This window comes from Lynx canadensis, chromosome D4, assembly GCF_007474595.2.
Source record: "Lynx canadensis isolate LIC74 chromosome D4, mLynCan4.pri.v2, whole genome shotgun sequence".
NCBI lineage: Eukaryota > Metazoa > Chordata > Mammalia > Carnivora > Felidae > Lynx > Lynx canadensis.
The window spans coordinates 29,885,503-29,911,319 of record NC_044315.2 but is presented as its reverse complement, the minus strand read 5'-3'; the positions used below and the strand labels follow the sequence as shown (position 1 = coordinate 29,911,319).

Here is a 25,817-nt window from a genome sequence, read left to right as displayed (position 1 = left end):
GATGAACACAACTGGGAGAGTTTGAAATATTGGTGTGGAATTTTTATTGGGAACAGAAAACAAAAATCTCCATGAGACATGAGAGTGCATCTCAGGGAGTATTTGGTAACTTTTAATCAAAACACATTTTATAATTTTGTTTATTTAGGAAAGTCTCTCTCTCTCTCTCTTTTTTTTAAGTTCCTGACTTAGCAGCTGTTTTCAAAATACTACATTTCTCTCTGCCAGTCTGAAAATGGTCTTGGGAGGTCATACTATGTACTATATGTATCTGTATTTGTGTGCAGACATTACTTATAACTATGCATGGGGAAATCTTAGTTTTGAGGTACAATAATTCATTTCCTATTTCTAAAAGTGGAAATTCTAAACACAAGGCATTTTTTACAAGAAAACCCCAAAGTTCTTTGAAAAGATACCAGCAGTTATATTTCAAGGTTCCTGTTGGAGAAAATTGTATTTAAAATAGTACTGAAAAGGTCAGGCAACAATTTCACACCTCCAGGATGTCCCTTGTAAGACAAGACGCTTGGGACCTTAGTTTGAACAGATTATAAACCCCAAAAAGCTCTCCTCGATGTTCTTTTGATCCTTGAACTGCTTCAAAATATCGCTTGGCATTTTCACTTCCAACCACCACACAGTGAAGTTGCTAAAACAGAAAAAAAACACAAGATATTTTTGAAGTGTTTGCTCCAACAATATGTCAGAATTTCCTGGCATTCTCTGTATACACACAGCTTTAGCTGGAGCAGGCAGAATCTCCTTAGGGAGGAAATTTTATTTTAATTTCGCTGGCAGATGTTGCCATTATGGCGAAATAAATAATAATAAACTGGCCAGTCTTATTGAAGAGATCTTACATTTCCTATTTTATCTGTGTTCTACCAACCGAGTCAAGATCCCATTGCTATGCAATATTCACTTGATGTAAAATGTTTAATGATAAAGGCATGTAATACATCTGAATACACTTTTCTCCTTTCTAGACTCATTACAATAGGAACTACTAAAACTGACAAAAATCATCACTATTTCACCAAAGTTAAATTATAACTTAGTAACTACATGATAACCACATTAGTATCAAACCCTAATTGTAGCCATTGTTATACTGTCAACTAACAGCAAAACCCAATCACTGTTTAGAAACATTTAGGCATCTTTGAAACAATTCAAAATACAGAAGGAATCCTGAAGGACATATATCACTTTAGTAACATTAGTGTATTTCTTTATTTGCTAGATATTTTGCTAAATATAATCTGATTAACCCCATGTACACTTTAAAATTTCTTGAAAGAAACAAAGAATGCACAGAGTGGAAAATAACTGTAGTCTGTTGTTAATGTAAGGATTAGTAAGAAGTTGCTTTGCACTATACTAAATTACTATAGGCAACTGAAATAATTCTTTTTTTAATTTGAGGGAGTGTGTGTAAGCACGTATGAGTGGGGGAGAGGGGCAGAGGAAGCAGGAAGGGGGGAGAGGGAGAGGGAGAGGGAGAGGGAAGGAGGGGGGGTGAAGCAAAGAGGGAGGGAAGAAGGGAGGGAGGGAGGAGGGAGAGAGAAAGAGAAAGAGAGAGAGAGAGAGAGAAAAAGAGAGAGAGAGAGAGAGATTGAGGGAGAAAATCTCAAGCAGGCTCCACACTCAGCATGGAGCCCAATGCAACATGGGGCTCAATCCCACAACCCTGGTATTATGACCCTAACCAAAATCAAGAGTCAGATGCTCAACCCACTGAGGTGCCCATGAAATAATTCTTATTAATAATATTTATTTTTTGAATACTTACTACCTGTGTAGCATTTGTACATTCTCTCATTTAATGCCTACAACCCTATAAGACATTGCTATTTTCTTTTTGGAAATAAAGACTAAAGTTTGGAGAAATTAAGTGCCTTCTCACAGCTGTCTAGCCAAGAAGTGTCATTTCTAGGGGCGCCTGGGTGGCGCAGTCGGTTGAGCGTCCGACTTCAGCCAGGTCACGATCTCGCGGTCCGGGAGTTCGAGCCCCACGTCGGGCTCTGGGCTGATGGCTCAGAGCCTGGAGCCTGTTTCCGATTCTGTGTCTCCCTCTCTCTCTGCCCCTCCCCTGTTCATGCTCTGTCTCTCTCTGTCCCAAAAATAAATAAACATTGAAAAAAAAAAAAAAAAGAAGTGTCATTTCTAGAATTTATACCTGGATTTGGCTGAATTCAAAATTTATACTTGTAACAATTTCTCATCTCCAGGAGTTCCCTTTTATTTTTTACTAAAGAAATTTTTTAACGTTTATTTTTGAGAGAGAGAGAGAGAGAGAGAGAGAGAGCGTGCACATGCACGCGAATGGGGGAGGGGCAGAGAGAGAGGGAGACACAGAATCTGAAGCAGGCTCCAGGCTCTGAGCTGTCAGCACAGAGCCCATCGCGGGGCTTGAACCCACAAGCCATGAGATCATGATCTGAGCCAAAGTCGGATGTTCAACCGACTGAGCCACCCAGGTGCCTCCAAGATGTCCTTTTTAAAACAAGACCCTTGAGGGGCACCTGGGTAGCTCAGTCAGTTGAGTATCTGGCTTTGGCTCAAGTCATGATCTCACAGTTTTATGGGTTCAAGCCCTGCATCAGATTCTCTGCTGTCAGCACATAGCCCACTTCGGATCCTCTGTCCTCTCTCTCTGTGCCTCCCCTGCTCACATGCATGCACACATGTGTTCTCTCTCTCTCACAAAAATAAATAAACATTAAAAAATAATAAAAATAAAACAAGATCCTTGGGACCTTAGTTTGAGGAAGCTTTGAATCAACATCCAAGTTGATCAGTTGGTTTCAATGCCCCAGAAACATGGACTATAGTCCAGGAAATATGGAATCACAACAATAGCAACTGATGTACCTGATAGTCCAGATGATTTCACTCTTTGCTCCTCTTTCTTAAACACTGTATTGTCACACTGCAACTACTTAATGTAATCACCAATTTGTAAGCATTAATCTGAATCTTTACAAGTTCCCTACTTTATCGCAAAATTTATAAAAGGCACATTGTTTTATACTTAAAAGAAGTTTTTCAAAGTGGCTCCCCTAAAAGTGAAGGTCAGATACATCCATCTGTAGGCTGCTATAAAAAATAGGGTTGGAATTAAAGAGGGGAAGGGAAAAAAGTCAGTAATTGGAAAATGTAGCTTAGTTTCTGGCTTAAGAAAAACCCATTCAAGGATACAAAATGTTTGGATTTCTTCCTAACAACATTCAGGATACGCAAGAGGTAGAAAGAAAAGTAGTGTTCACCATGTTAAAAAGTCATGGCCCCTTCTTCCATCTTCAAGGCAGTAGCATGGCATCTTCATATAATCCTCTATGACCCCTTGCTTCTGCTGTCACATCTCCTTCTCTCCTTTCTCTGATCCTCCTGCATACTCCCACTCCCTTTAGTGATTACATTGGCCCACCCAGAGAATCCAGGTGGATTTGATGTAGATATCTTTGGGAGAACATTACTCAGCCTACCACCATAAGGACATGCATAATGAATGATGGAGGCTTGACAAATGACACAGAGGCCAGCTTGAAGGGGTTCTCACTGGACAAAACTGAGACAGTTTGAACACCAAAATACACAGTGATATTCAATAGGTTGTAATGTAATCCATTACTAATATAGAGTAATATTACTAATATCCCGAGTCCAAATATATTAAATAAATAGAAAAGAAGGGCAAGCTCTTTTTTATGGTAGAATAGCAACAAATAAAGAAGGAATCCTGGAAATTAAAAAATCACCATCTGGCAATCATCACAGTGGTGGCTGATTCAGGTGGGTTTCATCAGTGAATGCTAGGGCTGATGGGTACGGGCTTGACAAGGAACAGGATATTGGCATAGTCTCAGAGGATGTCCCCATAAAATACTTACTAAGGGAAAAAATGGTGACTCTGCAGTGAAGAAAGCTGGCAGGCACAAAACTGGTGATCAAGGTTAGCATCACCAATGGTGGGACAGGTCACCACCAGGTGCCTTCTGACCAACGCAATGAGAAGAACATAGAGTCATTTCTGTACTATTCTTGCCAGGGGTTCCTGGCTTGAATCTGGACATGAGGAAACATCAAATGGACCGATTTTAAAAGAGAGCTAACACAAGGAAAGGACTTACTATTTAACACTGTGAAGGTCATGAAAGACAAAGGGGGTTTGGGTAACTAACTACTCCAGTTGAAGAAAACTAAACAGACATGAAAAGAAAAAGTTGGTAACCATGATCCTGGATTGGATCCTTAACCAGAAAGGAAAAAGGAGACAAGAAATTGCCAGGAAAGTTAGTGAAATCTGAATGAGTTTTGTGGTTTACAAGGTAATGTTGTATCAATGTTAATTTCTTGATTTGGATAACTGAAATCTGAATGAGTTTTGTGGTTTACAAGGTAATGTTGTATCAATGTTAATTTCTTGATTTGGATAACTGCATTCTGGAGAGGGTAATAGGAGGACAAAGCAAGTGCAAAACAACACACAAAATTGAATGTTTAGAATGCATAAAACCATTTTTATATGTACATCTAAACAGGAGAGTGTCCTTTGGAGGGAATACACACTAGAGAACTTAGAGGTGATAAATCTGCAACTTTCTCTCAAATGGTTCAGAAAAATAAATAAAGATCATGGCTGAGGGAAAGAGAAAAGCAAACATGATAAATGTTAACAACTGGGAAATTTGGGTGAAGTTAATTGGGTGTTCTTTGTGGTATTCTTGGACTTCTGCCAATAGAAATATATTTCTAAATTACATATATATATATATACATATATACATATACATATATATATATATACACACACACACATATATATTCACCTTTCATATATACATGTACACATGTAAAAATGAAAGGTGAATTTCTGAATGCCAAACTTTATGCTCCAAACATGAAGACAGTTGCTATGTAAGTGATGTTTTTATTTTTTAAAAGTATAAAATGTCTGAATGCATTATCACAACAAATACGAACAAAAACATCAAAGTGAAATTTCCCTTTGAATAATACAGATCATCCTTTATCAGTCTTAGCAACACTGTAATATTTAGGTATATCCTTCTAGATCTTTTTCAGTGCAGTTACAGCTATTTATATACATATACAGAGATAACTTTATGCATCAACATAACTGATATACTTGTTCTGCAAGTTGTGTTGTTTTGTTTTGTTTTAATCTCACTTAGAAATGTCTTGGAGATCTTGCCAGATCAGTATGTCTGCTCTATAGTTTTTTTTTCTGCTATTGGGTGTATCAGAATTTATGTTACCATTGTTATTATTGGACATTAAGGCTGTTTCTTTTTTCATTTTTTAAACAAATACTAACAATACCAAATATAAATCCTTGTCATCTTTCACTGTGCATATGTGAGAATATTTCTGTAAGGTACATAGGGAGAACGTACTATGTGTTTTAATATGTTGTGATATTAGCCTGTAAAATCAGTGTACCAAGTTATATTCTCGAAAGTAGTATATGAGTATCTCTGTACAAATACCCTCACCAATAATGAATATCACCGATCTCCCTGCCTCCCTAAACACATACACACACTCACACACAACCTCACTAAGTCTTTGCAGAATATGTGTAACACATTATTATTTTATATTTCTAAATTACAACTGTGGTTAAGCATCTTTTCATATATGGGTTAACCATTTGTGTTTTTTCTTCAATAAAATGCAAAATTATAGTCTTTTTATTGGTTTGTGGAAGTTCTTTATGTATTATAGATGCTAATCCTTTGTTTATCATATGTGGAAACTTTCTTCCTAGACACTTTTTAAATTTGGCTTGTTGTTCCTCTGTCATACATAAATTTCACATTAAAAATGTAGTTAAATTTACAATATCTGCCTTTAAGACTGTATTGGTTTCCTAAGACTGCTTTAACAAAATGTCACAAACTGGGTGGCTTAAAACAATAGAAATTTATTCTTTCACAGTTGTGGAGGCTAAAGGTCTGTAATCAAGATGCTGGCAGGACCACACTCTCTCTGAAGGTTCCAAGTGAAGACCCTTCCAAATGTCTAGTGGTTGCTGCCAATCTTTGGCATTCTTGGTGTGTGGCTGCACCACTCCAATCCTTCCTCCTTCATCACGTGGCATTCTCCCTCTGTGTCGGTCTGTATCCAGATTTCCCTCTTATAATGGTATCAGTCACTGGATTAGGGTCCACCCTAATCCAGTATGACCTTATTTTAACTTGATTACATCTGCAAAGACAGACCCTACTTGGTTCAAACGCCAATCTTTCAATCACATCTATTGCCTTTTCCACACACAACTGCCATATTATCTTTATTTGTGCCTACCAAGTTGTATGGCTAAACCTTCCCTAAATGGCTCACACTTAAAAAAATATTTTAATAAGCACCTAAAGCATACAAAGTTCTGAAAACTGACATTATCCTCATCTTCTGAAGCCTTTTTGTTATTAGTAACATATAATAGGCCATCTTATTTCAATAAATGAGTGAGATAAATAGGCAAATGTATATAAAGTAATGGGACTGAGAAAAATTACTACATGATTGAAGAAAGACTCTTACCTGTGACAAGTCCAAGACAGTATTCTAAAGAACTACTCCTAAGATGAAAAGAATAATGTCCTACTTTTTCCCAAGATTGGTTAAATATACCTGAACAAAATAATGTTCAAGTAGTTGTGCTATACCCAAGAACAAAAAGATGAAAGGTTTCTTATAGAGCTAAGTGCTTTAAGAAAAAACAAAAACTGCTGTGTACAATTCTATTTTTAGAATTAAGAAAATAGCATAAATTTAAGATTGGATCATTCTTAGGTTAACTACCACCACATGTGGCAGATGTTTGCTCTTAAATAGATGCCAACAGAATATATAGGGAGTAATTCAAATTTAACATTTATAATTAAACTTGAGCCTCATTCCAGATCTTCTCAAGTGAGCAATTATAAACTAAATAAATTTTATTTAGAGATATAAATGGTGAAGTAATTAATACTGTAAGGATATTAAAGAGTTAATGCAATTTCAGATGAACACTAAAAGCACCAGCACAGTAGTTAATACACTTGTGTTGTATTCCTATAGTTCCATTTACTGGGGTATCCCTGGGTCCCAGTTTCATTATGTACAACATGAGATGATTGCATTAGATATCTTTAAGGCATTTTCCCCCAGTTTTCTTCATGTCATGGTACACACGGAAAAGGGTAACATATGAACACCTACCTGGAAAGGTTTCTTAAGGTTGGAAGTCAGTTTAGGTAATCTTGCCGCCCAGAGAGCTGTGTGATCATTGTGTCGGTGCACCTGTGTCCCGTCTGTAGCATATCATTATGTCTTGGCCCACAGGCTGGGAAGCTGTGACCTTGTACTCAAATTATAGTCTGCAGTAGTGTTGGCACTCCTGGGAGCTTGTTAAAAATTTGAATCTTGGGCTCCACCCAGAGCTACTAAATTAGAATCTGTAGTTTGAACATCCCTAAGTAATTCATGTACACATTAAAGCTCAAGAAGCACTACTCAAAGAAAATTTCAGCTCTAAAATTCAATGAAAGTAAGAATCTGTTTTACAGGATTTATTCTACAGTATATTTCATAATCTTATTAAATTCCATATTACAGTTAAAACGAAATTAAAAACATTTTTACACAAATTTCTGGAAGTTTTGATATAGACAAATGTTTACTTCTTAATCTGGAAAAGGGAAATATATTTACCTGCTTGTATACCTGTCGTAAGTACATGATCTCCTCCACAGTTCCCAAAGATATCAGCCTAAACACTTTCACATCCCTGCATTGCCCAATCCTATATGCTCTGTAAAAAGATTTTTAAAAAAGCCAACAAAAAACAAGTGAAGCAAGGTTCAGGAGGTAGCTTTAGGACAAAAAAAAAAAAAAAAAAAAAAAAAGGAACATTACTAAAATTTTAACTTAAAAAGGAACATATGTGCAGTTTATTCTATGTTAATTATACCTCAATGACACTGTTTAAAATGGGGGAGGGGAACAGTTAATCAACTGGCAAGCCTACAGAAGTGCAGATTTGCAGCCCTAATTTCATAGAGATTTCTGTCTGAATTCACTCAGTTGACTACCAGCAGCCCAGGTATTTTGACAGGGACTATAGTGCTAATTAAGACAATAATTAGCACTGATTCACCCCACTGGTGAACCATAGATCTAGTCCTGGCAGCTTCTCTCAGGTGAAGGCTTTACTGGATGCTCTGAATGAGGTCACCTGTTTCTAAATACCTGTTACAGTCACAATTTGGGGAATGGGGGTACTGATGTTTGAAACTTAAAATTTGGTGAAAATTTTTGACCTTATAAAGTCACTCTATGTTGTTGTATCTGATGCTCTCTCTGCCTCCTTCACCCAGTACAGTACTCCTAATAGAAAAGGACTTTACTACTAGAGGGTATCTTGGGGCCCTGCACATCTTGTACCCGAAGAGGGGGATGGGGCCTCCTGTGGCACAGCACAGCCAGGGTAAATTACTGCATTCTCACTTTCATCCTGCAGGCTAGATATAGAGGGGCTCATAATCTCTTTCTTTCTCACAGTGGATTTGAGTCTTAAAAATTTTTTTAAATGGATCTAAGGAAATGTCTTTTGGGTGTGTGCTCAATTGTTTCGTAAATAGGATAGATTCTGTTAGAATACATATTCTTTACAGACAAAAACCTTACAACATGTTACTTTAGACCTATGCTTCATCAATTTCTGGGTCTATTAAGTAGGGATATGTTAAGTGATGGTCTTTTTACCATGAAAATAAATACTGAGGAACTGTTATACAGTATGGAGGTCAAAATCTTCCTTTCTTTTCTTGGTTCCTCCTGCCAGAGTCAATTGAAGGGCAGGGAGGAAAAGAGAAATGTTGTTCATTTAGTTTTATTGTCAACTAATTTAAACTGAATACCAAAACACAGTACCCTAGGATAAATAAGATATTAGGTCTTGGTATGTTGTTAAGACAAAAGAAAAAAAAAGTGAAAATTTTTCTGTGGCTTTCATTTGATTATTTTCCTTGATAGCTGTCAGTGGTGTGAAGCTGGTTAAAAGTGTGGGCTCTGTAAGAGCGCATGAATTCAGATCCTGAAATCATTGGCTGTGAACTTCAGCAAGTTACTTCAGTTTGTTGTGCCTCAGCTTCCTCACATGTAAAATGGGTAGGATAACACTGCCTATCCCATAAAAGCTTTGATATCAGGGTAATGCTGGCCTCACAGAATGAACTAGGAAGTGTTCAAGTTTTTGTAAGAGCCTGGGGAAGAATGGTATTAATTCTTTTTTAAATGCTTGGTAGCATTCATCAGTGAAGCCATCTGGTCATGGGTTTCTGTTTGTTGGCATTTTTTTTTTTTTTAAATTTTTTCAACGTTTTTTATTTATTTTGGGACAGAGAGAGACAGAGCATGAACGGGGAGGGGCAGAGAGAGAGGGAGACACAGAATCAGAAACAGGCTCCAGGCTCCGAGCCATCAGCCCAGAGCCTGACGCGGGGCTCGAACTCACGGACCGCGAGATCGTGACCTGGCTGAAGTCGGACGCTTAACCGACTGCGCCACCCAGGCGCCCCTGTTGGCATTTTTAATTACTGACTCAATCTTCTAGTTGTTGGTCTATTCATATTTTCTATTCATGTTTCAGTCTTGGTAAGTTATATGATTCTTCAAATTTGTTCATTTCATCTGGATCATCCAATTTGCTGATGTACAACCATTTATAGTACTTATAATCCTTTCTATTACATCAATAGTAATATCTCCTTTTCCACTTCTCATTTCAGTTATTTCAGTCTTCTCTTAGTCAATCTAGCTAAAGGTTTGTCAAGTTTGTTGATCATTTTGAAAAAGAGCTCATGGTTTTGTTGTTTTCTATTGTTTTTAGTCTATTTCATTTATCTCTGTTTTATTCATTCATTCCTTCATTCATTTATCTCTGTTTTAACCTTTATTACTTCTTTTTGCTAGCCTTAGGATTAATTTGTTCTTTTTCTAGCTCCTTAAGGTATAAGGTTGGAGAGTTGATTTCAGACCTTTCTTCTTTTTTAATGTGTTTACAGCTATAAAATTAGCACTGCTTTCACTGCATTGAATAAGTTTGAATATGTTGTGTTTTCCTTTTCCTTTTTCTCAATTTTCTAATTTCTTTTGTGATTTCTTTTTAAAACCATTGGATGTTTAAGAGCATGTTGTTTAATTTCAACATATCTGTGGATTTTCCAGTGTTTCTTCTGCTGTTGATTTCTAATTTCATTCTATTGTGTTTGGAAAAGAAACTATAAGATTTCAATCTTTTAAAATTTATTAACATGTTTTGTAACCTAACATATGCCCTATCATGAAGAATGTTCCCTGTGCACTTGAGAAAATCTAAAATTGTTGGAAGGAGAATTCTGTATATGTCTGTTAGGTCCAATTTGTCTATAACGTCATTCGAGTCTTTCTTCCCTTATTGATCTTCTGACCAGATGTTCTATCCATTATTGAGAGTGGAGTACTGAAGTCTCCTACTACTATTGTAGAGTTGTGTACTGCTCCTTTCAATTCTGTCAATGTTTGCTTTATATATTTTACAGCTTGTTTATTTGGTATATTTATGTTTCTAATTGTCATAGCTTCTGGGTGAGTTAAATCAAGAATTACCATTGTATACCATCCTTTGTCTCTTATAACAGTTTTCAATTTAAAGTTTATTTTGTCTGATATTAGAATAACTACCCCTCCTGTCTTTTGGTTACTATTTGGATGAAATATCTTTTTTCATCCTTTCACTTTTAACTCATGCATGTCCTTAAACCTAAAGTGAATGTCTTACAGACAGTGTAAGTTGGCATGCCGTGTGTTGTTGTTTTTAATTTACCCTGCCAATCTGTATCTTTTGATTGGAAAGTTTAGTCCATTTACATTTAAATGTATTAATGACAGGGAAGGATTTACTTTTGCTATTTTGTTTTCTGTATGTCTCATGGCTATTTTGTCCCTCATTTCCTCCATTACTGCCTTCCTTTGTGTTATGTGATTTTTTAGTGACACATTTTGATTCCTTTCTCATTTCCGTTTGTGTATATTTTATAGCTATTTTCTTTATGAAGATTACATATAACATCCAAAAGTTATAACAATCTACCTTAAACTGATACCAACTTAACTTCAATTGCATTAAAAAACTCTCCTTTGCAGCTTTGTCCCCACTTTTGTGCTTGATATCAAAAACTAAATCTTTATATTCATTATTCATTAACACAGATTTATATTTATTTTCATGCATTTGTATTTTATGTTTTTAAAAGATTTTATTTTTAGGTCATCTCAACACCCAGCGTGGGGCTTGAACCCACAACCTCGATATCAAGATTGCATGCTCTACCAACTAAGCCAGCCAGATGCCCCTGCATTTGTCTTTTAAATTAAAAAAAAAAATAGGGGTGCCTTGGTGGCTCTCAGTCAGTTAAGTGTCCAACTCTTGATTTTGGCTCAGGTCATAATCTCATGGTTCATGAGTTTGAGTGCTATGTTGGGCTCTGTGCTGACAGTGTGGAGCCTGCTTGGGACTCTCTCTGCCCCTACTCACCTCTCAAATAAATAAATAAACTTAAAAACAAACTGTGAAAGTTTCATTAAATAAAAAATAAAAAGATTTATAAACCAAAATAATAGTAAGACTGGTTTTTTATATTTGTCCCTGTACTTACTAGCACTGGAGAATTTTATATTTTTATATGGTTTTGAGTCACTGTTAGAGTCCTTTAATTTGAACTTGAAAGTCTCTCAGCATTTCTTTTAGGGAAGGTCGAGTGGTAATAAACTAAGCTTCTGTTTGGGAATGTTTTAGTTTCTCCCTCAGTTTTGAAGGACAGTTTTGGCTGATATAGAATTCTTTGTTGATGTTCTTTTCTTTTGGCACTTTAAACATATCATTCTACTGCCTCCTGGCTTGTAAGGTTTCTGTTGAGACTCTGCTAATAATCTTACTGGGGAATCTCTTGTACACTACAGGTCATTTTTCTCTTGCTGCTTTCAAGACCTGTCTTAGACTTTCTCCAGTTTGATAACCTGTCTCAGTGTGAGTTTCTTTGGGTTTACCCTACCTGGTGTTTGTTAAGCTTCCTGTATTTGCATATTAATGTCTTTCCTTTGAATTTGGGACATTATTATTTCAGTCATTATTTCTTCAAATAGCTTTGTCCTTTTCTCTCTCTTCTTTTGTATTCCTACAATGTGTATATTGGTCTATTTAATATGTTCCATGAGTTCCTTAAGCTATGTTCATTTTCCTTTGTTTCAGTCTTTTGGTTTGTTGCTCCTCAGATCTGTCTTCAAGTTTGCTGCCCAAATATGATGACTCTTTCTAGTGACTTTTTTTTTTTCATTTCAGTTATTATATTTTTCAGGTTCAGAGTTTCTACTTTGTTCTTTTTATATATACATAATTTCAATCTCCTTGCTAATATTTTAATTTTGTTTATATGTTGTTTTCCTGATTTCCTTTAGATCTTTGTCCATGTTTCCATTTAGCTCTTTAAGATAGTTGTTTTAAACTCTTTGTCTAGTAAGTCCTATGCCTGTGTTTCTTTAGAAGACTTAATTTGTTCCTCTGAATGAGCTAGTTTTCCTCTTTCTTTATAAATGCCTTGTACTTTTTTGTTAAAAATTGGCCATTGATAAAACAGCCACTTCTAGTCTTTGCAAACTATTATTGAAAACATTCATTAATTAGCAGGCTGTGTCTTGAGTCTTAGGAGCAGCTCAGGGTAAGGATTAAAAAATTGTCTTTGGGGGGCACCTGGGTGGCTCAGTCGGTTAAGCGGCCGACTTTGGCTCGGGTCACGATTTCGCGGTCTGCGAGTTCGAGCCCCGCGTCGGGCTCTGTGCTGACAGCTCAGAGCCTGGAGCCTGTTTCAGATTCTGTGTCTCCCTCTCTCTGACCCTCCCTCGTTCGTGCTCTGTCTCTGTCTCAAAAATAAATAAACGTTAAAAAAAAAAATTAAAAAAAAATGTCTTTGGTCATTTTTGGTTATGTGTGACCAGGGCCTGTGTGTTTGGGTGTGTATGTTTTCCGATATCTCCTGTATACACAACTGCTTTTAAATGTCTTACTTTCTCAAAAAGTCTCATCTCAGCCTCTTCTCAGGGCTTTAGATATATTCTACTGTATTCCTCTACTGTAATATACAGTCCCACTACTGCTTTCATGCACAATGGGGCCTATAACTGTCTTCAACAGCTTCTGCCAGTCTGAGATCCAAGCTATGCCACCGTTTCTTACCTAAGCACTATCAGGTGAAAAAGAAACCATTCCCTCTGGCAGCTCACAGATAGGTTAGAAAGTTGCAAAGGAGTTCCACACTGCTCTTTCCAACCTGAGAGGGAGGGAACAGGGAACTAACTGTTACTTCCTCTTCCTGGCTGTGCTGTGCCAGGAAATGGGGTGAGGCAAGAATGGGTAAAAATGCCATGAAATTTCCTACAGTTTTGAATATAGCTTCTTCTTGATTGGGAATTTGCTTGATAACTGTAGATCTTTGATTTAAATAGCTTCCATAAAGTTATTTTAATCAGTGTCTAGTTTTTTAAATCCACCCATGGGGAAACATATACCTAGAGCTTCCAGTCTGCCATCTTGCTGGCATCACTCTTTGATTTCCTCTTTAATACAAGAGTTATTTAAAAATATATTTTATATTTTAAAATGTCCATATGGAGAGATTTTTATTAGCTACAAGCTCATTGTTACTTTCTAGGGTCTTGTCTTTTGTATTAATTAGAGGCATGTAATCTAGTCCTTGTGGTTTCTATTAAAATATATAGTTATTTAAAAGTATGCTCTAAAACGTTTTTTGAAAGAGTGGGTATTTTCAGTTATTATATGGTTAAATACATTTATTAAGTTAAAGGCTAAATAACTGTTAATCAAATAATTTACACACTTCCTTTTTTTGCCTAGTTGATCTATTAATCTTTGAGAGAAGGATATTAAGTTTCCCATCACGATTGTAGATTTGCCCATTTCTCATCATAAAAGAGTTTTGTCTTTGTTATGTAGTGACTATTATACTTTCCTCATCGATTGTTCCATTTTGTTTTCCTCAATGCATTTGCCTTGAAGTCTATTAATATTTTGCCGTTCTTACTTTTTATCATCATCTCCCTGATGAGATTTTAAATATATTTTATTTTTAACCTTCTATGTATTTTTGAATTTTATAAATATATAAAATTATATCTATAGCAATAAGCATAAATCTGAATCTAACATTTCATTTTTACCTTCTTTTTTTGTTTAAAAGGAAGTTTTACGTTTGGCTTTATTTCTCACAGTTTACGTTAGGTTTTATATTTGCCATGCTTAGTTTCTTTTACCTCTTGCTATACACTCATATTTCCAATCATTTTACTGAAATAATCACATTTTCTCAGTGATTTTTTAAAAATTTCTTTTAGTTGTTGCCCTTAAATTTTTGGCTAACATTTTAAGAACACTTTTTTTTGGCATAAATTTGAAATCTGACCAGGATATCCAAATTCTTTTTTGATGAAATATAACTTCTAACACAATTACCCCCACCCTCCCAATGTTTTATTGAAATTATATGAAATTTTAGTGTTTGATTCTTATTAATTTTCTCATACCATCCCTTTATATTTCTCAGAATCCTTTCTTTATAACTGCATTAAGTCTCTCAACTAAACCATCAATAATTATTTAGACTTAAATATAAATTTTTCAGTTCCTAGATGTCAACAGATGATTTATTTCCCCTCACATATTGATATTTTAGTCATTGATTACAACTATAAGTCAAAATTATTTTCTTGCAGATACATCATATGAATTTTGTCACTTCGACAACTTCTGTTGTCTTCTAGAATTCTATAATGCAGATGAAAAGTCAGTTCTTCAAAGTCTATTTTGCAGGAACAGTGGGATTTGCAGAAATGAGTGGGATTCTCATTTGTTGGTAATCTGTTTTGTTCTTTTTTCTTTTCTTTTCTTTTCTTTTTATAAATAATTTCCTCTCCCTCTTTCTCATTCAGGCATTGTTTAGTCCCCTTATCTTTGGAACTTAGAAATATCAGCAAGATGTGTTTCTGTTTTTTCTCCTGCTCTGTCACTGTGTTTTCAAATATTCATTCCTTTTATTTTCCATATCAATTTTCACTTTTAGTCTTCTCCACTTTATTACTCAGACCTTGTAATGAGTTATTTGGTAACACTTTTAAATTCTAAGCATTTCTAGTTTTCTTTTCCATGCACTTTTTTTCAGGGTGCCCTATTCTTATTTTATTTCCTTCAGGTTCAGTTTTTTCATCTTGGCCCTTTTCTTTCATACTGCTGGTTTTATTAAACTGTCTCACAATTATTTTTTTTTTAATTTTTTTAATGCTTATTTGAGAGGGAGAGAGAGAAGAGTGTGAGTGGGGTAGGGGCAGAGAGAGAGGATGACACAGAATCTGAAGCAGGCTCCAGGCTCCAAGCCATCAGCACAGAACCCAACTCAGGGTTTGAACTCCTGAACCATGAGCCAAAGTTGGAAGCTTAACTGACTGAGCCACCTAGGCGCTCCATAAAAGGTCTCATAACTCTTAGTTTTTCATTCATAATTACAAATGAAGAACTGGGTGGACTGCACAGGAAAGCTGGTCTGGATTTCCATGAAGGTACATAAGTCTATTTAATCATTTCCCCGTTTTGTGTTCCACAGAGACCTGGGAAGCAATCCTTCAGGTTCAGTTCTGCTTTATGATCTGATCCTAATGCCCACTGTAAAAACCTTTTGTCAGTCGGATTCCCCACTTATTTATAAAATTTATGAAACAATTCTTTCAGTTTTGATCAAGGGGCATCTGTTGTAGGCCAACCTCTCTTTATATTGGGTATGGGAGAGGAAATTGTTTTAGAGTTAGCACATTAATTAATTTCTAACAAGAATTCACTCTGGTCTGTTTCTACATCCTATAGTTACTGGCCCCAAGCTTGAAATTTCTCTGTGCTCTCCTGCTGACTTTGGATTGTGGCTTTTCTCTGCTGGTTTCTTGATTACACAGATGCTGTTGTAAGACAGATTCTGCCTTCTACCTTCTGAGAGTTTCTCCAAACTTCTGATCTACTAGTAGTGACCTTTCCTATCTTCCTGCAGTATGTTGGGTTTGTTCCCCCTTTTTTTTTTAAGTTTTTACTTATTTATTTTGAGAGAGCGAGCAAGTGCAAATGGGAGAGGGGCAGAGAGAGAGAGAGAGAGAGAGAGAGAGAATCCCAAGTAGGCACCATGCTGTCAGTGCAGAGCCCGAGATGGGGCTCGAACCCACAGAGCCGTGAGATCATTACCTGAGCCCAGACCAAGAGTTGGACACTTAACTGACTGAGTCACCTGTCCTACTTAAATCAATCCTGTCAAAATGGGATTCTGAGACAGAAAGAAAATAAATTGCCGTTATCAGCCTGCCATTTGGGTTCAGATCTGAATACAATTTTTAATTACATTTTTTTTTTTTTTAAGTAGGCTCCATGCTCAGCAGGGCCCAACTCATGACCCTGAGATCAAGACCTGAGCTGAGATCAAGAGTTGGATACTTAGGGGCACCTGGGTGGCTCAGTCGGTTAAGCATCTGACTTCAGCTTAGGTCATGATCTCACAGCTTGTGAGTTCGGGCCTTGCATTGGGCTCTGTGTTGACAGCTCAGAGCCTGGAGCCTGCTTTGGATTCTTTGTCTCCCTCTCTCTCTGCCCCTCACCAACTCACGCTCGGTCTCTCTCTCAAAAATAAATAAACATTAAAAAAAAAAAAAAAGAGTTGGACACTTAACTGAATCACCCCGATGCCCCTTAAATGCAATTTTTTTAAATAAGGTTTTCTGTCTTCTAATCATAGTCATATTATAAAAGCAACTTAAGAGAATCACAAGGGGGTATTTTCAGATTCAAAGTATTTGCAAGTCACTTTAAATTTTGTCAGTAGTATACCTGTCAATTGCTTGAAGATCATTGGCTGGATTCCAAGTAGGATCAAACAATACAACAACATTGGCACCAACAAAATTGAGGCCTAGTCCACCAGCCCTGAGGAAACAGAATTGGGCACATTAAAATAGCAAAAGCATAGTCATTGCCTTCTAATTCAATTGTGCCAGGTTTCTGTAACCAAATCAACACAATACTGCATTAACATCATAAAAGATAATTAAAACACAAACATGCCACAAACAAAACAGCTACAGAATAGTTTTTCTACCATTCTAGAATAATACTAAAAGAAATTGACCATTAAAGCCCACGTAAATAGGTTGTACTGTTTTTTTTCATTGTTTTGGATATTCAAATACGATGCTGTAAGGTCTTCCTAACATAATTTTTAAAAATTGTAAGTATGGTCCAACTAAATAAAGTAATATACACATTTTTAAAAACCAAGGCAGGAGTAGATGCACTTCTTACTCCTCTCAGTAAGTGCAGCTTAAAATGCTGGGCATCATATATAAAACAAATGTAAGACCTGAAGGGTAGAAAGAACAAAGCATGGCTAGAGACTATAAGAACTAAGGAAGGACATGGCAGTGAGTTCTCCAGCTTTGTTTTTGCTTAAAAATCCCAGACTGGGTTCTGGAGAAACCAGCAAACTGGAAATGCCAACAGTCAAGACCAAAAAAAAAAAAAAAAAGGCCCAAGAAAAGCCCTTTTCCTTTAGCTAAAGAACCAGGAAAGGTATAGACTTTTAACACAGAAAATGTTAGATAATAACCCGCCTATTTTTGGAAACACCATGGAAAAAAAATCTATGACCTGAATCCCAACCTGGTCAGTAAAGGCTGAGTGAGGAGATTAGATTTCCACTCTTGCTTGACTAAAATGGGGTGCCTCTCACCTCCACTCAGGATATCACAGAAGACTGAGGAGCTGGGACATTCATTTCTGCCCAGCTATAACCCAGTCGCCTCTGTAATGTCAGTGGAGGACGTACAGAAACAGTAATCAAGTGCCTCACTCTTGGGATGTCAATAAAAGCCAAGCAAGAAACATGGATTCCCATCCCTATGTGGCTGGCATGATGTCTGGCTAAAATAGAGGGGGAAAGCCCCTCTATAGATAGATAAGCTCAAAATAAAAAATTACAAAATGTGTGAAGAAACCATGTACCATGAGCAAGAGCAAGAGGGAACAACAGAAGGATTAGCAGCCCCAATTCAGGAGTTAACAGAGCAAAAATGCCATTTAAAAAGGGATTTTAAAAAATAATGATTGAAATTACTAAAGAAACAAAAGAAAAGCTAGAAAACATAAAGAACAAAATATAAGTAAAAATGATTAGGCAGATTTGAAAAATATCAATAGGGCTTTAAACATGAAAAATACAGTCTTTAAAAATTCACTGAATGGGTTAAATAGCAATTTCTAATATAGAGATAATTAGGAGCCTTATGGCAGATCTCATCAAATTAGATGGGGGTGAGCAGACAAGGAATGGCAGATGACAGCTTGTCTAGAAGTTCTGTACTATTTGAAGTATTGTTGAAGGCATTTGTTACTTGGAGACATTATTTAAGAAATTAAGCATGTTTATGTACTTTATAGAACTTAACAGAAGACAATATCCTATGTCATTTAATGCTCGTAGGTAAGGGCTCATACGAGAAATTACTTCTTGAATCCATTCACAGGAAAATGGGAATCCAGAGTGCCTCTCAATGCAAGAGTTCAAGGAGAATTTCGGTGTTCAATAGTAAGTAGCGTATTCATCATATATATAATTTTATGCCTCATTTTAAGTAATTTTTGTGTTGACTTTTTACATTTTACATATGTTTGCTTTTAACTTTTTTTTAAAAAAAAAATTATTATCCTTGAGAGAGACAGCACAAACAGGGGAGGGGCAGAGAGAGAGGACAAAGGATCCAAAGCAGACTCTATGCCAAAGCACCCAGCCTGATGTGGGGCTCAAACTCACAAACTGTGAGATCATGACCTGAGCCAAAGTTGGACACTCAATGACTGAGCCACCCAGGCACCCTGCTACGTTTGTTTTTAAAGTCCTCTGAAATTCTTTTTGCAAGATAGTGGGGGTAAATCTATAAAGTACTTATTACATTAGATGTCAAAAGTTAAGGATTTGTTGTCCCTCAAAAGGGATTAATCTTCTTAGGTGTTTATACTGGCATAAATCTTGCTCTAAAGTGTATATATTCTTTAAAAGGTTTTAATGAGAGATTCATAAATAGGTGTTAGAACTGACTTAACGTTTATAAAACCTATTAATGTAGAGCTGCTATGGTTGAGACCAGGTAGACAGAGGGAGGAAATACCTGGCCCACTAACCCTAGTGAGCTCTCTAGGGCTGCTTGAGCATACTTTAAAAGCCACTGCTACAAATGATTCTTAGTTATTTGATTAATAACTCAATTACTCAATTAAGTCTGACTGTTCTGACCACAGACATGAATAAAAACACCACCACAGAAAATTCCTGGGAGGAAACATCCATTTCTTTTGATTGTTATCTTTATAAACCCAGACATATAAAGAGAATCCAGTGATGATAAGGAAATTGAGAAAAAAGGTTAGGTAAAACTCAAGATATTGTTATTTCAGTCATAATTAATATAATAGCATTTTTGCTGCTTCTCCTCAAAGCCAAATAAAACAAGGCAATATAATCATAACCACTGAAAATTAACCCAGTAATAATTTTTAAATTACCCTAAATCTTAAAAGCAATTACATAAAAATCAAGTTATCAAATTTTATTTTCTTACATTGTGGAGACAAGGCAAATGTTAACATCTTGTGTACTGTTGAACTCTTTCACGATCTTGATTCTTTCCTCTGATTTCGTACTTCCATCAAGTCGTCGGTAATCAAGGCCAGCTGCCATACAGTATTGCTGCAGAACATCAAGTAACTAGAGAAAAGGTATGGAAATGGGCAAAGACAAATGTATGGTTTAATAAATTTCGTACCACTATAGAGAGAAGATTTACTAAGTATTAATAATTGCTGCTCACAAGTTCTTTCTTATAATTACAAGAGTAACAAATATTTTCCTGACTTCTGGCTTATGTATTTCTCCCCATTATCCTGAAACTGACTTTAATATTCACCAATGTTTGTTTTTTAAATCAATCTTTCAGGGAAAAAAAAAATCAAACTTTATTTTTTTTTGAAACTAAAACCAAATAAAAAGTATTGGCCAAATAATTTATGTAAGTGAATTTCACTATTTGTGCTATTTTCCAAGTTCTAAAATCTCTTACATGCCTTAAAGAACACTTTAATTATTAATAAAAACATCAACAGAGAATTAAAAATCTTTGAGTTTGCTCTTTGACAGTAATCTTGATATCATTGAGATTTAAGTGTCTGTTTTAAAAGTTGCTTATGTCACTACTATTTTCTACAGTATGTATAAGACAAAACTGTGGCTGGACACTGTTATGTCTCTTAGGATTTATGCCTCAAGAGTTAGGGCTGGGCCAATTAAGAGTATATACTTCAGAAGGAACTTACCTTGGTGGAAAAGGAGAAAAGAAGTATTTTATCTTTGTTTTTCCTACAATGATTTAAAAGCTGCTGAAGGACCTAGAAATGAACCACAGAAATCAACCACCAATGAACCAGTTCCAACTAAAAGCACACTTTATACATATAAACATCACTAGAGAATTTCTTAAAAATTATTTTTATACAACATAACCTCAGTCCTCTTTCCTAATTCCCTTCATTTTTGCCAAGTTAGAGAAATAAAGTATTAGATATTACATGAAATGTTATTCATCATCATACTGTCAATAATGAGGTAAGGTTCCCAAAGACTTTTGTTTCATCTCATCTGGTTTTAATAAAAAGGAAACATTTTAGATTATGGGATGCATTTAAATGAATTAATTTAATTTCCAAAAAACACTTTCTTTATACCTACAATATGTTCAGAAACTAAATTACAGAATAGCATTCCTTTTAGGAAGTATTTAAATTTTTTCTAGATAGATGTAATGAAATGTGTTTAATTACATCTAGGTCTTGATATTTGTTTTCTTAAAATAATCAGTCACATATACACCTCTTCTTATTTTATCCTCTCTGCTTCTCTATTTACAGTAAGTCCTGACTTCCAGATTTGATTCTGACCTCAAAATGTCAATAATTTGCCCCAAATACAGTGCTTTTAGGGAGGAAGCAAATAATCCAAACCTGTGTATAACAGTATCACTGTTATTTTTAAAATAGGCATTTCCACATCTGGCAGTGACAGTTCCAGAACACTGTGGAAAAGTAATCCACAAAGGAAAGAAAAGGAATTTTCTGTACTAAGCCTATAAAGTTTTTCTGAATTATGCAATAAACACTTCAATTTTGTTTATTCACTGATAAGCATTTAAACTTAAACAAAAAATCATATTCAATATAACACTCTTTTAATAATTGACTAAGAGAAGATATTGTGCTAACTGACCCCCATGGTCCAATCCCCCAGAAAAAGCTATAGAAAAAAAAAAAGCTACTCAAATAACCAAACGGTGATAAAAATGTCACAGATCAAGTCAACATAATTTTAATACTTGCAAAACTTATAAAGTAAGTTTTGCATTAGCTTTATTTTTTAATAAAATAACTGATTATGTATAAAGGATGTGCATTTGAACTTCACATAATACAATAACTTTTTAAAATTAAAGACTTTTTTAGAGCAATTTTGGATTTTCAGAAGAACAGAGTAAAATATACAGAGAATTTGCCCAGAATCCCTCTCCCGCATCTTATATCCCTGCCCCTCCCTGCACAAAGTTTTCCCTATTATTAACATCTTGCATTAGGGTGGTACATTTGTAACAACTGATGGATGAATAAATTGTTATTAATAAATTATTATTATAAACTATTATTAAATTATTAACTATTATTATCAACTAAAGTCTGTTAACATTATTTATAATAGGGCTCATTCCTTGTGGTGTACATTCCATGAGTTTTGACAAATATATAATGACATGTATTCACCATTAAAGTATTATATGGAATTGTTTCACTGCCCTAAAAATTCCCTGTGCTCCATCTATGTATCCCTCCTTGCAAACTCCTGACAACCATTTATTATTTTATTTTCTCTACAGTTTTGCATTTTCCAGAATATCATAGAGTTAGAATCATACAGTAAGTAGCCTTTCAGACTAGCTTCTTTCACTTAGTAATATGCATTTAAGGTGACCATGTCTTTTCGTAGCTTGATAGTTCATTTCTTTCTATTGTTGAATAATTGTCTATTGTCTGAATGTATCACAACTTATCTATTCATCTACTGAAGGACATCTTGGTTGCTTCCAAGTTTTGGCAATTATAAATAAAATTGCTAAAAGTATCTGTGTACAGGTTCTTGTGTGAACTAAGTTTTTAATTTACTTGGGTAAATATCAAGGAGTGCTGTAAATAACAATGTTCACACTAAGAAATCTTGAACGTAACTTTTCTCAAATTAGTCAAGCCTAGAGAAGAACATGACCCCTATATGATCCCAACAGCACTAAACTCGGTTTTCTAAGCCTTTTCCCCCACCCCTCACAGTAAGTGGCTCTGTGGTATTTCCCAAGGGAAGGGAAAATGAGGATTCTTATCAGGGGAATAAGTGCAATTTTTGACCATCTGCTTGAATAGTAGTTGAGGTCAAAAAAAGACCTTCACATTTAACAGAAAGAGCTGGAGTTCATGAGTATAGTTCTGAGGGTATGAAGGGTACAGTGAGCATTATATCAACAAATAAATTGCAGCTGTAGGCTGACCTATAATAAGAGAAGCAGAACTAGTATCTTTCATCACTTGAATTCAAGAAGTACATGCAACTGGGATTTCTTAACCCCAGAGACAATAGATTATAAGCCTATACATTTTGTATCACGAAATTACCAGGTGATGTTGATAATCAAATGATGAAACACAATTTTAAAAATATAACCTTAGGTTATTAATATCACTCTCTTTCTTGTTGGTGTTCTCTCACAAAGTAAATTATAGGCGCCTTTCACATATAAAGACATCAACCCAGACTCCATCAATAATTCATGCTTGCTTTTTCCCTTCTAAAACTCATAACAAAAAAAAATGTAGTAATTATTTTAATCAGACATTATTTCTAAATATACATTAATGAGTAGTTATAAAATTCCACTTAATATCAAGAGTAACTTTTTAGTGAAGAGTCACAATGAATGATATTTAAATATATAACAATAGATAATACAGTTTTCATAAGGAGGCCATGATTTCTGAAAATATTCTATTGGCTTGAATTATGGGATAATAAGTGCTCAGTTCCAAATTAATTGAGCTTTTTATATAGTTTTATTTAAAATAAATAAAGTCGGGGCACCTGGGTGGCTCAGTCAGTTGAACTTTCCACTCTTGATTTCAGCTCAGTCATAATCTCACAGTTTGTGAGATCAAGCCGTCAGGCTCTGTGCTGACAGCATGGAGCCTGCTTGGAATTCTCTTTCTCCATCTCTCTCTGTCCCTCCACCATTCATTCTCTCTCTTTCTCTCCCAAAATAAGTAAACATTAAATAAATATGTAAATAAATAAAAGTCAATAAAATGGATGACAAAAATAGATTTATTATTGTTAGGAAATATTGGTAGGAAAATTACTACTATTAGTTTGAATTATTTATTGTGATAATAAAACAGAATATTCTCACTAATACAAACTTATTTATTTAAAAATACACAACTCTCAACAAAGTGGGTATAGAGAGAACATACCTCAACATAATAAAGGCCATATGTGACAAGCTTACAGCTAATGTAATATCCACTGGTAAAAACAAAGCTTTTCCTCCAAGATCAGGAATAAGACAAGGATGCCTACTCTTGTCACTGTTATTCAACACTGTACTGGAAGTCCTAGCTAGAGCAATAAGGCAAGACAAGGAAATAAAAGGCATCCAAATGGCAAAGGAAAAAGTAAAAGTGTCTCTGTTTACATATGGCATGATCTTATAGATCAAAAACCTAGACTCCACAAAAAACTGTTAAAACTAACAAATTCAGTAAAATTACAGGATACAAAATCAATCTACAAAAATTCATTGCATTTCTGTACATTAATAAGGAACCATAAAAAGAAGAAATTAAGAAAACAATCCCATTTACAAATGCATAAAAAAGAACCAAGTAAAAATAAATTTAACCAAGGAGATGAAAGGCCTATACATTGAGAATGATAAGACACTGAAGAAGACACAAATAAATAGAAAGGTATTCAGTGTTCATAGGCTGGGAATGTTGGAAAATGTCCATACTACTCAAAGCAATCTATAGATTCAATGCAATCCCCATCAAAATTCCAATGGCATTTTCCACAGAAATAAGAACAAACAATACTAAAATTTGCATGGACTCACAAAAAAACCTGAATAGTCAAAGCAATCTTGAGAAAGAGTAACAAAACTGGAGGCCTTGTTGGAAACCACACTTCCTGATTTCAAACCATACTACAAAGTTATGGTACTATATGGTACAATATGGTACTGACATTAAAACAGACAGGTCAGTGGAACAAAACAGAGAGTCCAAGAATAAACCCAAACATATATAGTCACTTAATTTATGACAAAGAAGCCAAGAATATACAAAGGGGAAAGGATACTCTCTTTAATAAATGGTGCTGGGAAAACTGGACAGCCACATGCAAAAGAGTGAAATTGATCTCGGTAAGACATCTGCACCCCCATGTTTACTGCAGCATTGTTTATAACAGCCAAGACTTGGAAAAAATGTTAGGTGTCTATTGACAGATAAATGGATAAAGAAAACATGAAATACACATATACAATGGAATATTCGGTCATAAAAAAAGAAAGAAATCCTGGCATTGCAACATGAATGACATTATGCCTCATGAAATAAGAGAGACCAAGAAATATAGATACTGTATGATCTCACTTATATGTGGAAACTAAAAAAAAAAAAAAAAAGTTTGAGGGGTGCCTGCATGGCTCAGTCGTTTGAACGTCCGACTTTGGCTCAGGTCATGATCTCACCATTCATGAGTTCAAGCCCCGCATTGGGCTCTGTGCTGACAGTTCAGAGCCTGGAGCCTGCTTCAGATTCTGTGTCACCCTCTCTCTCTGCTCCTCCCCCGCTCACACTTTGTCTCTCTCTCTCTCTAAAAAATAAAAAATTTAAAAAAATTTTTTAAAAAGTTTGAATTTATAGGTGCAGCGAACAGATTGGTGGTTGCCAGAAGCTAGGGGTGGAGGCAGGCAAAATCGATGAAGGTGGTCAAAAGGTACTTTTCAATTGTAAGATAAACAGGTGCTATGGATTTAATGTACAGCATGGTGACTATAGTTAACAATGCTGTATTATATATCCGAATGTTGCTAAGAGAGTTGATCTTAATAGGCCTCATCATAAGAAAAAATAACTATGTGTGGTGATTGATATTAAATAAACTTATTGTGATAATTATTTAGCCATATACATATGTATCAAATCATTATTTTGCACCCCTAAAACCAAAACAATGTTATATGCCAATTATATCTCAATTAAAAAAATACATACCCAAGTATTTAAGGTAATCTTCTTGGCTTTTATTCTATTTTATTGAATTTAGAGGTCCAAGTAAACTACACTATGATGAATTTATGTAGATCAACTGCTAAAAATATTTCCAGGGTTTTAGAAGCAACAACAACCTACCTCGAATTACTTCTTATTTTATTTATTTAGCCAAAAGAAATAACTTACTTTTTAAAAAAATTAAACCATAAAGTTGAGAATTGTTCTGTAATAGTCTCTGAATCCATAAAGA

At 35.2% G+C, this 25,817-nt stretch overlaps 1 protein-coding gene across 4 annotated transcripts in view; it reads right to left on the bottom strand.

Annotated features, from left to right (window-relative positions):
- ERCC6L2 (ERCC excision repair 6 like 2) overlaps positions 1-25,817 on the bottom strand; it is a 139,105-nt gene that overhangs the window by 50,724 nt on the left and 62,564 nt on the right. For 3 of the 4 annotated variants that reach the window (XR_003964085.3, XM_032595490.2, XM_030293003.3), the window contains exons 10-14: positions 20,519-20,590; positions 19,768-19,913; positions 16,985-17,080; positions 7,729-7,828; positions 500-652 (exon numbers count right to left, since the gene is read on the bottom strand). Coding sequence is in view for 3 of the 4 variants with exons in the window: in XM_032595490.2 (XP_032451381.1) it covers positions 500-652; positions 7,729-7,828; positions 16,985-17,080; positions 19,768-19,913; positions 20,519-20,590 (567 nt within the window). In the remaining variant the exon portion in view is untranslated. The remainder of the gene's footprint in view (positions 1-499; positions 653-7,728; positions 7,829-16,984; positions 17,081-19,767; positions 19,914-20,518; positions 20,591-25,817) is intronic. The other variant, XM_030293002.2, reaches the window with a different exon arrangement.